Source organism: Mustelus asterias, chromosome 5 (genome assembly GCF_964213995.1).
Source record: "Mustelus asterias chromosome 5, sMusAst1.hap1.1, whole genome shotgun sequence".
NCBI classification, from domain to species: domain Eukaryota; kingdom Metazoa; phylum Chordata; class Chondrichthyes; order Carcharhiniformes; family Triakidae; genus Mustelus; species Mustelus asterias.
The window spans coordinates 22,768,151-22,781,805 of NC_135805.1; the positions used below are offsets into that span (position 1 = coordinate 22,768,151).

At 46.3% G+C, this 13,655-nt stretch overlaps 1 protein-coding gene across 2 annotated transcripts in view; it reads right to left on the reverse strand.

Annotated features, from left to right (window-relative positions):
- The window catches only part of LOC144494068 (tRNA (adenine(58)-N(1))-methyltransferase, mitochondrial-like), a 45,835-nt gene that overhangs the window by 15,434 nt on the left and 16,746 nt on the right, over nucleotides 1–13,655 (reverse strand). For both annotated transcript variants that reach the window (XM_078213645.1, XM_078213646.1), the window contains exons 3-4: nucleotides 8,056–8,246; nucleotides 2,385–2,476 (exon numbers count right to left, since the gene is read on the reverse strand). In XM_078213645.1, coding sequence (XP_078069771.1) covers nucleotides 2,385–2,476; nucleotides 8,056–8,246 — 283 coding nt within the window. The remainder of the gene's footprint in view (nucleotides 1–2,384; nucleotides 2,477–8,055; nucleotides 8,247–13,655) is intronic.

The window sequence follows — 13,655 nt, forward strand, 5'->3', positions numbered from 1 at the left end:
CATTTTTCAGCCCAGCTTTGCATCCTATCTATGTCTCTTTGCAGCCTACAACACCCCTCCACCTCATCCACGACTCCACCAATCTTGGTGTCATCAGCAAATTTACTGATCCACCCTTCAGCCCCCTCCTCTAAGTCATTAATAAAAATCACAAAGAGCAGAGGACCAAGCACCGATCCCTGCGGCACTCCGCTAGCAACCTGCCTCCAGTCCGAAAATTTTCCATCCACCACCACCCTCTGTCTTCGATCAGACAGCCAGTTACCTATCCAATCGGCCAACTTTCCCTCTATCCCACACCTCCTTACTTTCATCATAAGCCGACCATGGGGGACCTTATCAAACGCCTTACTAAAATCCATGTATATGACATCAACCGCCCTACCTTCATCAACACACCTAGTTACCTCCTCAAAAAATTCTATCAAATTTGTGAGGCACGATTTGCCCTTCACAAATCCGTGCTGACTATCCCGGATTAATCCGCATCTTTCTAAATGGTCGTAAATCCCATCCCTAAGGACCTTTTCCATCAATTTACCAACCACCGAAGTCAGACTAACCGGTCTATAATTACCAGGGTCATTTCTATTCCCTTTCTTAAACAGAGGAACAACATTTGCCACTCTCCAGTCCTCTGGCACCATCCCCGTGGACAGCGAGGACCCAAAGATCAAAGCCAAAGGCTCTGCAATCTCATCCCTCGCCTCCCAAAGAATCCTAGGATACATTTCATCAGGCCCAGGGGACTTATCGACCTTCAGTTTATTCAAAACTGCCAATACATCCTCCCTCCGAACATCTATTTCCTCCAGCCTATTAGCCTGTAACACCTTCTCTTCCTGAAAAACATGGCCCCTCTCCTTGGTGAACACTGAAGAAAAGTATTCATTCATCACCTCGCCTATCTCTACTGATTCCATACACAAGTTCCCACCACTGTCCTTGACCGGCCCTAACCTCACCCTGGTCATTCTTTTATTCCTCACATAAGAGTAAAAAGCCTTGGGGTTTTCCTTGATCCGACCCGTCAAGGACTTCTCATGTCCCCTCCTAGCTCTCCTCAGCCCCTTTTTCAGCTCGTTCCTTGCTAACTTGTAACCCTCAATCGAGCCATCTGAACCTTGTTTCCTCATCCCTACATAAGCTTCCCTCTTCCTTTTCACAAGACATTCCACCTCTTTTGTGAACCACGGTTCCCTCACTCGGCCATTTCCTCCCTGCCTGACAGGGACATACCTATCAAGGACACCCAGTATTTGTTCCTTGAAAAAGTTCCACTTTTCATCAGTGCCTTTCCCTGACAGTTTCTGTTCCCATCTTATGCCCCCTAATTCTTGCCTAATCGCATCATAATTACCTCTCCCCCAATTGTAAGCCTTGCCCTGCCGTCCGGCCCTATCCCTCTCCATTGCAATAACAAAAGACACCGAATTGTGGTCACTATCTCCAAAGTTCTCTCCCACAACCAAATCTAACACTTGGCCTGGTTCATTTCCCAGTACCAAATCCAATGTGGCCTCACCCCTTGTCGGCCTATCCACATATTGTGCAGTGTGTCAGGAAACCCTCCTGCACACACTGCACAAAAAGTGCCCCATCCAAACTATTTGACCTACAAAGGTTCCAATCAATATTTGGAAAGTTAAAGTCCCCCATGACAACTACCCTGTGACCCCCACACGTATCCATAATCTGCTTAGCAATTTCTTCCTCCACATCTCTATTACTATTTGGGGGCCTATAGTAAACTCCTAGCAACGTGACCGCTCCTTTCCTGTTTCTAACTGCAGCCCATATTACCTCAGTGTGCATATCCCCCTCAAAGTGCTTCTCCGCAGCCGTTAAACTATCCTTGATTAACAATGCTACTCCTCCACCTCTTTTACCAGCTTCCCTACACTTACTGAAACATCTATACCCCGGAACGTCCAACAACCATTCCTGTCCTTGTTCTACCCACGTCTCCGTAATGGCCACAACATCGTAGTCCCAAGTACCAATCCACGCCCCAAGTTCATCCACCTTGTTCCGGATGCTCCTTGCATTGAAGTAGACACACTTCAACCCATCTTCCTGTCTACCGGTACCCACCCTTGACCTTGATACCTTCCCCAATATCTCACCACCCTCAACACTGACTTCCGGACTACAACTCCTTTTCCCACTCCCCTGACAAATTAGTTTAAATCCCCCTGAAGAGCCGTAGCAAATTTCCCTCCCAGGATATTGGTGCCCCTCTGGTTCAGGTGCACCCCGTCCTGTTTGTAGAGGTCCCACCTTCCCCAGAACGTGTTCCAATTATCCACGTATCATAAATGCAAGTGCTTTCTTTACCACGAGAATAACTACATCAAAATTGAGCATGAGCACTTTACACTTACTTTGCTAAATATACTGCACAGATTCCACCTTGCTTGAGGTGTGTGTAGGTCACAGGCAAAGCAACTTGTGGGCTAAGCATATCCAAAGCGATCTGCAAAGGATGCAAGAAGATGGGGAAATTAATATAAAATGCATTTCAAATTCAATTTGATTTGATTTATTATTGTCATGTATTAACATACAGTGAAAAGTGTTGTTTCTTGCGTGCTATACAGACAAAGCATACCGTTCATAGAGAAGGAAACGAGAGTGTAGAATGTAGTGTTGCAGTCATAGCTAGCGTGTAGAGAAAGATCAACTAAACAAGGTAAGTCCATTCAAAAGTCTGATGGCAGCAGGGAAGAAGCTGTTCTTGAGTCGGTTGGTACATGACCTTAGACATTTATATCTTTTACCAAATGGAAGAAGGTGGAAGAGCGAATGTCTGGGGTACATGGTGTCCTTGATTATGCTGGTTGCTTCACCTCAATATACAGACTGGTTAGCAGAATATGAAGGTACAGAAGTTTTAATATTGTGTTTCAGTAATATGATCTGCAAAAATCAAAGGAATGGACTACATGTTCAACAGAAATAGTTTGAAAGACAGTGGGGGTAACTATAGGTGGAAGGAAGGACTTGAGACCAGAAACTATTGCAGTGTTGCAGCTTTATAGAACCTTAGTTAGGCCGCACTTGGAATATAGTGTTCAATTCTGGTCGCCATACTACCAGAACGATGTGGAGGCTTTGGAGAGGGTACAGAAAAGATTTACCAGGATGTTACCTGATATGGAGGGCATCAGCTATGAGGAGAGATTGGAGAAATTTGGTTTGTTTTCACTGGAGCGACGGAGGTTGAGGGGCGACCTGATAGAAGTCAAAAAATTATGAGGGGCATGGACAGAGTGGATAGTCAGAAGCTTTTTCCCAGGGTGAAGAGTCAATTACTAGGGGGCATAGGTTTAAGGTGCGAGGGGCAAGGTTTAAAGATATGTACGAGGCAGATTTTTTACACAGAGGGTGGTGGGTGCCTGGAACTCATTGCCGGGGGAGGTAGTGGAAGCCGATACGGTAGTGAGTTTTAAGGGGCGTCTGGACAAGTACATGAATAGGATGGGAATAGAGGGATATGGTCCCCAGAAGGTTAGGTGGTTTTAGTTAAGTCGGGCAGCATGTTCGGTGCAGGCTTGGAGGGCCGAAGGGCCTGTTCCTGTGCTGTAATTTTCTTTGTTCTTTGCAGGAGAGAAGATGGAGGGGATTTGAGAGAGGTTTTAAAAGTATGAAGAATTTTGATAGTCAGTGTACTCTAACTGCTGTCCCAGCTGGGATCAGTTCATTCAAGATAGGCTACTAATCGAATCTTGAACCATTCTGACTTAGTACCATACCAGGCAGGACACTTACCGACTCAATCACTGGGTATAGCTTTAAATAGATCTGATCCTTTGGAGTACATAGTCAAGTTAAAGTTTTTTCTTCAGGTTACAATATGCTATTTTACTATTATAAAGGAAATGTGATTTATTAAGTACTACTGCGGCACAGTGGCACAGTGGGACAGCAGGGTAACACAGTGGTAGCACTGCTGACTCACAGCGCCAGGGTCCCGGGTTCGAATCCTGGTTTGGGTCACTGTCTGTACCCAAGCCAGGAGTTTGCACATTCTCCCCATGTCTGCGTGGGTTTCCTCTCACAGTCCAAAGATGTGCGGGTTAGGTCGATTGGCTATGCTAAATTGTCCCTTACTGTTGGGGGGAACTAGCTAGGGTAAACGTATGGGAATAGGGCCTGGGTGGGATTGTTGTCAAAGAACAAAGAACAAAGAAAATTACAGCACAGGAACAGGCCCTTCGGTCCTCCAAGCCTGCACCAACCATGCTGCCCGACTTAACTAAAACCTCCTACCCTTCCGGGGACCATATCCCTCTATTCCCATCCTATTCACGTATTTGTCAAGACGCCCCTTGAAAGTCACTATCGTATCCGCTTCCACTACCTCCCCCAGCAGCGATTTCCAGACACACACAACCCTCTGTAAAAAAAAACTTGCCTCGTACATATCCTTTAAACCTGTGCCCCTCAGTAATTGACTCTTCCACCCTGGGAAAAAGCTTCTGACTCTCCACTCTGTCCATGCCTCTCATAATCTTGTAGACTTCTATCAGGCATACTTGATGGGCTGAATGGCCTCCTTCTGCACTGTATGATTCTATAATAAGTCTAGAAAGCAAAAAATAAGTGAGCTGAACGTGATATACTATTAATCATTATTAACTCTACACTTAATGGTTAGCACTGCTGCCTCACAGCACAGGGACCCGGGTTCGATTCCCAGCTTGGGTCACTGTCAGTGCGGAGTCTGCACTCTCTCCCCAGGGTGAATTTTACCCGTCCTGCCCGCCACGGGAATCGGACCGGGCAAGGGGCGGACTGTGGAAAGGTCTATTGACCTTGGGCAGGATTTTCCGGTTTCGGGGCGAGTGAACCCGGAAAATCGCCCCCCCCCGGTCTGCGTGGGTTTCCTCCGGGCACTCCGGTTTCCTCCCACAGTCCGAAAGACGTCTGGTTAGGTGCATTGGCCATGCTAAATTCTCCCTCAGTGTATACGAACAGGCACCGGAGTGTGGCAACTAGGGGATTTTCACAGTAACTTCATTGCAGTGTTATAGAGTCATAGAGGTTTACAGCATGGAAACAGGCCCTTCGGCCCAACTTGTCCATGCTGCCCTTTTTAAAAAAAAGTCCCAATTGCCCGCATTTGGCCCGTATCCCTCTAAAACCATCATACCCATGTAACTATCTAAATGCTTTTTAAAAGACAAAATTGTACCCGCCTCTACTACTACCTCTGGCAGTTTGTTCCAGACACTCACCACCCTCTGTGTGAAAAAATTGCCCCTCTGGACACTTTTGTATCTCTCCCCTCTCACCTTAAACCTATGCCCTCTAGTTTTAGACTCCCCTACCTTTGGGAAAAGATATTAACTATCTACCTTGTTGATGCCCCTCATTATTTTATAGACCTCAATAAGATCACCCCTCAGCCTCCTATGCTCCAGAGAAAAAAGTCCCAGTCTATCCAGCCTCTCCTTATAACTCAATCCATCAAGTCCCGGTAACATCCTAGTAAATCTTTTCTGCACTCTTTCTAGTTTAATAATATCCTTTCCATAATAGGGTGACCAAAATTGCATACAGCATTCCAAGTGTGGCCTTACCGATGTCTTGTACAACTTCAACAAGATGTCCCAACTCCTGTATTCAATGTTCTGACCAATGAAACCAAGCATGCCGAATGCCTTCTTCACCACTCTGTCCACTTGTGACTCCACTTTCAAGGAGCTATGAACCTGTACCCCTAGAGCTCTTTGTTCTGTAACTCTCCCCAACGCCCTACCATTAACTGAGTAAGTCCTGCCCTGGTTCAATCTTCCAAAATGCATCACCTCGCATTTATCTAAATTAAACTCCATCTGCCATTCGTCAGCTCACTGGCCCAATTGATCAAGATCACGTTGCAATTAATGCCTACTTGTGACACAAATAAATAATGTTAATGACGGGATGTGTTAACTTGTCTGGATAGTGTTGCAGTATAATCAATAATTAACTATAAATCTTAGCCAGTACTTGCACTTCAATTTCTGTTTCAGTTTTCTTATTATTACGGAGTTTACAGCTTGCTCATTTTAATCTGGAAAGTCTGGCGGTGACTTGTGATGCCGTGTGGGCCTGGAGCTTATACTAGACAAAGAGCCAGAAGCAGTTTAAATCGTCAGAAGCCCAAATTCTAACTTGAGCTGTTCACCTGCTCAATTGATTTATCTTCTGAAATCTGAGTGGATTCGGAACGTAGGACGGGATTCTCCATGTCCTCCATCTGTCCCCGTTCCCATCCGGTGTATTTTGCAGCACTGGAGGCAGTCCACCTTTGACCAGTGGCATGATCTTCCGGTCCTGCCACTGTCAATGGGTTTTCCCGTTGTTTGCAACCTCCGCTGCTGGGAGGTCTGTGGATGGAGGTGGGGGGCGGGAGTTGGCCGGTACGGCTGGAAAATTTGGCACTCGTTTCCAGATTTGAATATCTAAGTTGACCAGGCCCTAAAATTCCATTGTTTGAGTGTACAGTCCAACATGGAACAGCACCCAAGTGAGGGTGGCACAGTAGCACAGTGGTTAGCACTGCGGCCTCACAGTGCCAGGGTTCGATTCCCGGCTTGGGTCACTGTCTGCGTGGAGACTGCACATTCTCCCCATGTCTGCGTGGGTTTCCTCCGGGTGCTCCGGTTTCCTCCCACAGTCCAAAGATGTGCGGATTGGGTTGATTAGCCATGCTAAATTGTCCCTCAGTGTCAGGGGGATTAGCAGGCTAAATATGTGGGGTTACGGGGATAGGGCCTGGGTGGGATTGTGGGTGGTGCAGGCTCGGTGGGCTGAATGGCCTCCTTCTGCACTGTAGGGATTCAATGTAGTGCATTTTGGGGTGGCGCTTATGAATTTACTGTAAACAAAGTCAATTTGATTGGGATGGCGGATAATTTTGCTTGTTATGTTTTCATTTTTGATTTCCTTTTAAAGTGTTTTCTTTCTCTTTTAAATCCGTGACTCCGAGTTGGATGTGTGCATCGTAATTCAACTTGTCTTTTGTTCTTCTTTCATGGGATGTGGGCGTCACTGGCTGGGCCGGCATTTGTTTCCCATCCCTAATTGCCCTTGAACTGAGTGGCTTGCCACACCATTTCACAGGACAGAAGACACTGTGGATGTGGAGTCAAATATAGGCCAGAACTATTAACAATGGCAGATTTCCTTCCCGAAAGGGCATTTGTCAACCATGATAATTGGTGATGGTTTTATGGTCATCACTGAAACTAGCTTTATATTTATTAATTAAAGTTAAATTCCACCATCTGCTGTGGTGGGATTTGAACCCATGTCCCGGAACACCGGGCCTCTGAATTACTAGTCCAGGGACATTACCGCTGCGCCACCTCCTGCGGGAGATACAATACCAACTTGCATTTATATCTTGCATCAACCTAATAAAATGTCCCAAGGTGCTAAACAGAGGTGGTGCCAAACCAAATGACCAAATTTGACACCAAAACGCATTAAGAGATAGTAGAAGTGGTTAACAAGAATATCGTCAAAGAGGTAGAGGTGTCGTAAAGCAGAGAGAGGTAGGACTTAGGCAGCTGAAAGCACAGCTGCCAATGGTAGAATAAGATATTGGCTGGAATTCTCTGGCCGTTCCCGCAGGCGTGGGGTTGATGTCAATGGGAATTCCCATTCACAGTGGCGGGATCAGAGCACCAATAGCAAGCAATGTGCCATCTCCCGCTGGCAGGAAACACACGGCTGGGAGGCATGAGAATCTCACACATTGAAGTATTAAAATCAGTGCAACTACTGAAACTTAAAGGAGCGAAACACTTAATGGAGAAAAAAAAAATACTTGACAGAGAAAAATTGCAGGGCATTGGGGAAAAGAGGCATGGAATAGGTCTCACTGGATTTCATGGGTCAAATAGCCTCCCGCAGTACTATTTTCTGATTCAACAAAGCGATGGAAATGTAGGGAGACTCTTATTCTCTACAGGAGCAAATCCAGAGCATTTGGAATGAAGGCAGAGCATAGGGGTGCAGTCAGATCCACAACGTAACGGCTGGTTAAAAAAGGTTACTTACAGCATCAAACATCTTTCCCTGGATATCATCAGTGGCAGATGCAATATCTTTATTAAAGAAGTCAACGTTGTTTGGCCACTCTTTTTCACGGGCCATTTCCCAGGCTCTCCTCCAGCGCTGGTAGTTTCTTTTAGCGTTGGAGTGGTGATCTGGTCGCACCTCAAAACTATACACATGCCCAGAAGATCCCACTATTAGGGGGATGTGGGGGGAGAAGAAGCAAAATTGAATCGAATTATAGCTGAACATACACATGCACTCCTAATCACTTAATTTTCTTCCCAACTCTCCACGTCCCAACTCTCCACTTCCCTCCACTAAAGGTGCTGGATATGGATTTTTTTATTCATTCGTGGGACACGAGTGTTGCTGGCTGGCCAGCATTTATTGCCCATCCCCAGTTCCCCTTCACAGGGCAGTTGTGAGTCGATCACATTGCTGTTGATCTGGAGTCACATGTAGGCCAGACTAGGTAAGGACGGCAGATTTCCTTCCCCAAAGGACATTAGTGAACCGGATGGGTTTTTCTGACAATCGACAATGGTTTCATGGTCATCAGTAGATTCTTAATGAGGAACAAAACGTGGAATCGTTATGGGTAGAGATGAGGAATAGTAGAGGGAGAAAGACACTAGTAGGTGTGATATATAGGCCCCCAAATAATAATGTTGAGGTAGGGAGGGCTATAAACAAGCAGATAAGGGATGCGTGTAAAAACGGAACGGCAATAATCATGGGGGACTTCAACATGCACATTGACTGGCAGACTCAAGTCGGTAAGGGTGGAATGGAGGAAGAGTTCTTAGAATGCTGTCGGGATAGTTTCCTTGAACAGCATGTTACGGAACCGACGAGGGAACGAGCTATTTTGGATCTGGTATTGTGTAACGAGGTAGGTAGAATTAAGGATCTTATTGTGAAGGACCCTCTTGGGTCTAGTGACTACAATATGGTCGAATTTCTGATTCAGATGGAAGAGGAGAAAGTTTGGTCCCAAACCAGTGTCCTCTGTTTGAACAGAGGGAAATATGATAGGATGAGGGATGAATTGGCTAAGGTAGACTGGGAGAGCAGGCTGGCAGGTAGGATAGCTGAGGAACAGTGGAGGATTTTTAAGGAGATCCTTTTCAGTTCTCAGCAAAAAGATATTCCAGCAAAAAACAAGGATTGTAAGAAAAGGGAGAACCAGCCGTGGATAACGAAGGAAATAAAGGAGAGTATTAAAATAAAAACAGCTGCGTACAGAGTGGCCAAAAATAGTGGAGAAACAAGTGATTGGGAAAAATTTAAGAAACAACAAAGAGAGACTAAGAAAGCGATAAAGAAAGGAAGGATAGACTATGAAGCTAGGCTAGCAATTAATATAAAAAATGATAGTAAAAGTTTTTATAAATATATAAAAAGGAATAGAGTGGCGAGAGTGAATGTTGGACCCTTGGAGGACGAGAGGGGGGAGTTAATAGTGAGAAATGAGGATATGGCTGAGTCTTTAAATAAGTTTTTTGTGTCGGTCTTCACGGTGGAGGACACAAATAGTTTGCCAAATATTAACGATAGAGGGTTGGCAGCAGGAGAAATACTTAATACAATTAATGTTACCAGAGAGGCAGTGCTGGGTAGGCTAATGGGACTGAAGGTGGACAAGTCCCCGGGTCCGGATGGAATGCATCCCAGGGTATTGAAAGAAATGTCAGAGGTAATAGTGGATGCGTTAGTGATTATTTATCAAAACTCGTTGCATTCTGGGGTAGTGCCGGTTGATTGGAAAACGGCTAATGTTACGCCGCTGTTTAAAAAAGGAAGGAGACAAAAGGCGGGTAACTATAGGCCGGTCAGCTTAACGTCTGTAGTAGGGAAAATGCTGGAATCCATTATTAAAGAGGAGATAGCAGGGCATCTGGATAGAAATGGTTCGATCAATCAGACGCAGCATGGATTCATATGGGGAAAGTCGTGCTTGACGAACATGTTGGATTTTTATGAGGATGTGACTAGGGCGGTTGGTGGAGGAGAACCGGTGGATGCGGTGTTTCTGGATTTCCAAAAGGCGTTTGATAAGGTGCCCCATAAAAGGCTGCTGAAGAAGATTAGGGCACACGGAGTTGGGGGTAGTGTGTTAAAGTGGATTGGGGACTGGCTATCTGACAGGAAGCAAAGAGTCGGAATAAATGGGTGTTTTTCCGGTTGGAGGAAGGTAACTAGTGGCGTGCCGCAGGGATCGGTACTCGGGCCGCAACTGTTTACCATTTATATAGATGATCTGGAGGAGGGGACGGAGTGTAGGGTAACGAAGTTTGCAGACGACACAAAGATAAGTGGAAAAGTGAATCGTGTGGAGGACGGAGAAGATCTGCAGAGAGATTTGGACAGGCTGAGTGAGTGGGCGAGGATATGGCAAATGGAGTATAACGTTGAGAAATGCGAGGTTATACACTTTGGAGGAAATAATAACAAATGGGATTATTATCTCAATGGAAACAAATTAAAACATGCTACCGTGCAAAGGGACCTGGGGGTCCTTGTGCATGAGACGCAAAAGCCCAGTCTGCAGGTACAACAGGTGATCAAGAAGGCAAATGGGATGTTGGCCTATATTGCGAAGGGGATAGAATATAAAAGCAGGGATGTCTTGATGCACCTGTACAGGGCATTGGTGAGGCCGCAGCTGGAATACTGTGTGCAGTATTGGTCCCCTTATATGAGGAAGGATATATTGGCATTGGAGGGAGTGCAGAGAAGGTTCACCAGGTTGATACCGGAGATGAGGGGTTTGGATTATGAGGAGAGGCTGAGGAGATTGGGTTTGTACTTGTTGGAGTTTAGAAGGATGAGGGGGGATCTTATGGAGACTTATAAGATAATGCGGGGGCTGGATAGGGTGGAGGCGGAGAGATTCTTTCCACTTAGTAAGGAAGATAAAACTAGAGGACACAGTCTCAAAATAAAGGGGGGTCGGTTTAAGACAGAGTTGAGGAGGAACTTCTTCTCCCAGAGGGTGGTGAATCTCTGGAATTCTCTGCCCACTGAGGTGGTGGAGGCTACCTCGCTGAATATGTTTAAAGCGCGGATGGATGGATTCCTGATCGGTAAGGGAATTAAGGGTTATGGGGATCAGGCGGGTAAGTGGTACTGATCCACGTCAGATCAGCCATGATCTTATTGAATGGCGGGGCAGGCTCGAGGGGCTAGATGGCCTACTCCTGCTCCTATTTCTTATGTTCTTATGTTCTTATGTTCTAAGATATTTTTCATTGAATTCAAATTCCACCATCTGCCGTGGTGGGATTTGAAGCCAGGTTCCCAGAACATTAGCTGAGTTTCTGGATTAATAGGCCAGTAATAATACCACTAGGCCATCACCTCCCCTTGAAGAAGCTTGGCAGCCCGCCAGCACCTGACTCAATTGGCCATCCTTCATGTATTGGCCCAAGCAGTGTCAGTAAGTGATGTAGCCATAGAGGCCAGTTCTCCTCAAACACTGCGCAATGTTTTGCAGGTCGCAATCAGAATCTCACAATGGGAATCCTGGCAGATTTTCCCTCCAGTCTCACCTGAGGGCACTGACGCACATTGCCCTATAAACACCCACTGCTCCAGTTAACTCAGCACAGATCCATCTCAAACTGGTACTTAGTAAGATTTCACTCTGTAATCTTCCACTCGGGAATTTTCACAGAAGGTGCACACTTAATGGGGGAGGGGTAGCATAGTGGAATTACCACTAGACTAGTAATTCAGATACCCAGGGAATGTTCCGGGGACGCGGGTTTGAATCCCACCAGGATAGATGGTGAAACTTAATTCAAAGAACAAAGAACAAAGAACAATACAGCACAGGAACAGGCCCTTCGGCCCTCCAAGCCCGCGCCGCTCCCCGGTCCAGGATTGAATCCTGAATCCAGGATCCCCACCCAATTTTCCAGCCTATCTACATACCAATATCCTATCCACCGAGCTGTCCCTCACAGCTACGATGCTTTGTTCATTACAACCTATTAACTTACCCCCACCCCCCCATTCCAGACCATGTGATCTCCAGGGAGAGGCGAAAACCCAGAGTGAAAAACCCCAGGGCCAATATGGGGAAAAAAAAATCTGGGAAATTCCTCTCCGACCCCCTGAGGCGATCGAAACGAGTCCAGGAGATCACAATGGCCCCGATCGGAAAATGCTTCCCAACCCTAGTCATTTCCACTTCCACGAACACCATATGAATCCCCTGCCCCCGAGACAGGTTCCCAACTATCCGCAGTCTCACTCTGTACTGGCACCAGCAAGATGATCGTAGAATGAAGCCTTGAAACGAGAAACCAGGAACAATTAGCCCGCGCCGCTCCCTGGTCCAAACTAGATCACTCTTTTGTATCCCTCCATTCCCACTCCGTTCATATAGCTGTCTAGATAAGTCTTAAACGTTCCCAGTGTGTCCGCCTCCACCACCTTGCCCGGCAACACATTCCAGGCCCCCACGACCCTCTGTGTGAAATATGTCCTTCTGATATCTGTGTTAAACCTCCCCCCCTTCACCTTGAACCTATGACCCCTCGTGAACGTCACCACCGACCCGGGGAAAAGCTTCCCACCGTTCACCCTATCTATGCCTTTCATAATTTTATACACCTCTATTAAGTCTCCCCTCATCCTCCGTCTTTCCAAGGAGAACAACCCCAGTTTCCCCAATCTCTCCTCATAACCAAGCCCCTCCATACCAGGCAACATCCTGGTAAACCTCCTCTGTACTCTCTCCAAAGCCTCCACGTCCTTCTGGTAGTGTGGCGACCAGAACTGGACGCAGTATTCCAAATGCGGCCGAACCAACGTTCTATACATCTGCAACATCAGACCCCAACTTTTATACTCTATGCCCCGTCCTATAAAGGCAAGCATGCCATATGCCTTCTTCACCACCTTCTCCACCTGTGACGTCACCTTCAAAGATCTGTGGACTTGCACACCCAGGTCCCTCTGCGTCTCTACACCCTTTATGGTTCTTCCATTTATCGTGTAGCTCCTCCCTACATTATTCCCACCAAAATGCATCACTTCGCATTTATCAGGATTGAACTCCATCTGCCATTTCCTTGCCCAAATTTCCAGCCTATCTATATCCTTCTGTAGCCTCTGACAATGTTCCTCACTATCTGCAAGTCCTGCCAGTTTTGTGTCGTCCGCAAACTTACTGATCACCCCAGTTACTCCTTCATTAAAAATCTGGAATTAAAGGTCTAATAATCATCATGAAACCATTGTCGATTGATGTAAAAACCCACGTGGTTCACTAATGCCCTTTTAGGGGAGAAAATCTGCTGTCTTAACATGTGACATGATCCACAGCAATGTGGATGACTCTTAAATGCCCTCTGAAATGACCATACAAGTCACCCAAGGTCAATTGGAGATGGGCAACAAATCGCCCAGCCAGCGATGCCCGCATCCCATGAATGAAGTTCAAAAATAAGTGCAGTTGATGGTCACATTTGGAGTTGGCATTGACCAGAGTGTGAACTGGAGCAGCCATATAAATACAATGGCCGCAAGAGCAGATCAGAGGCTGCCAATTCTGCAGTGGGTGACTCACTTCCTGACTCTCCCAAGCCTGT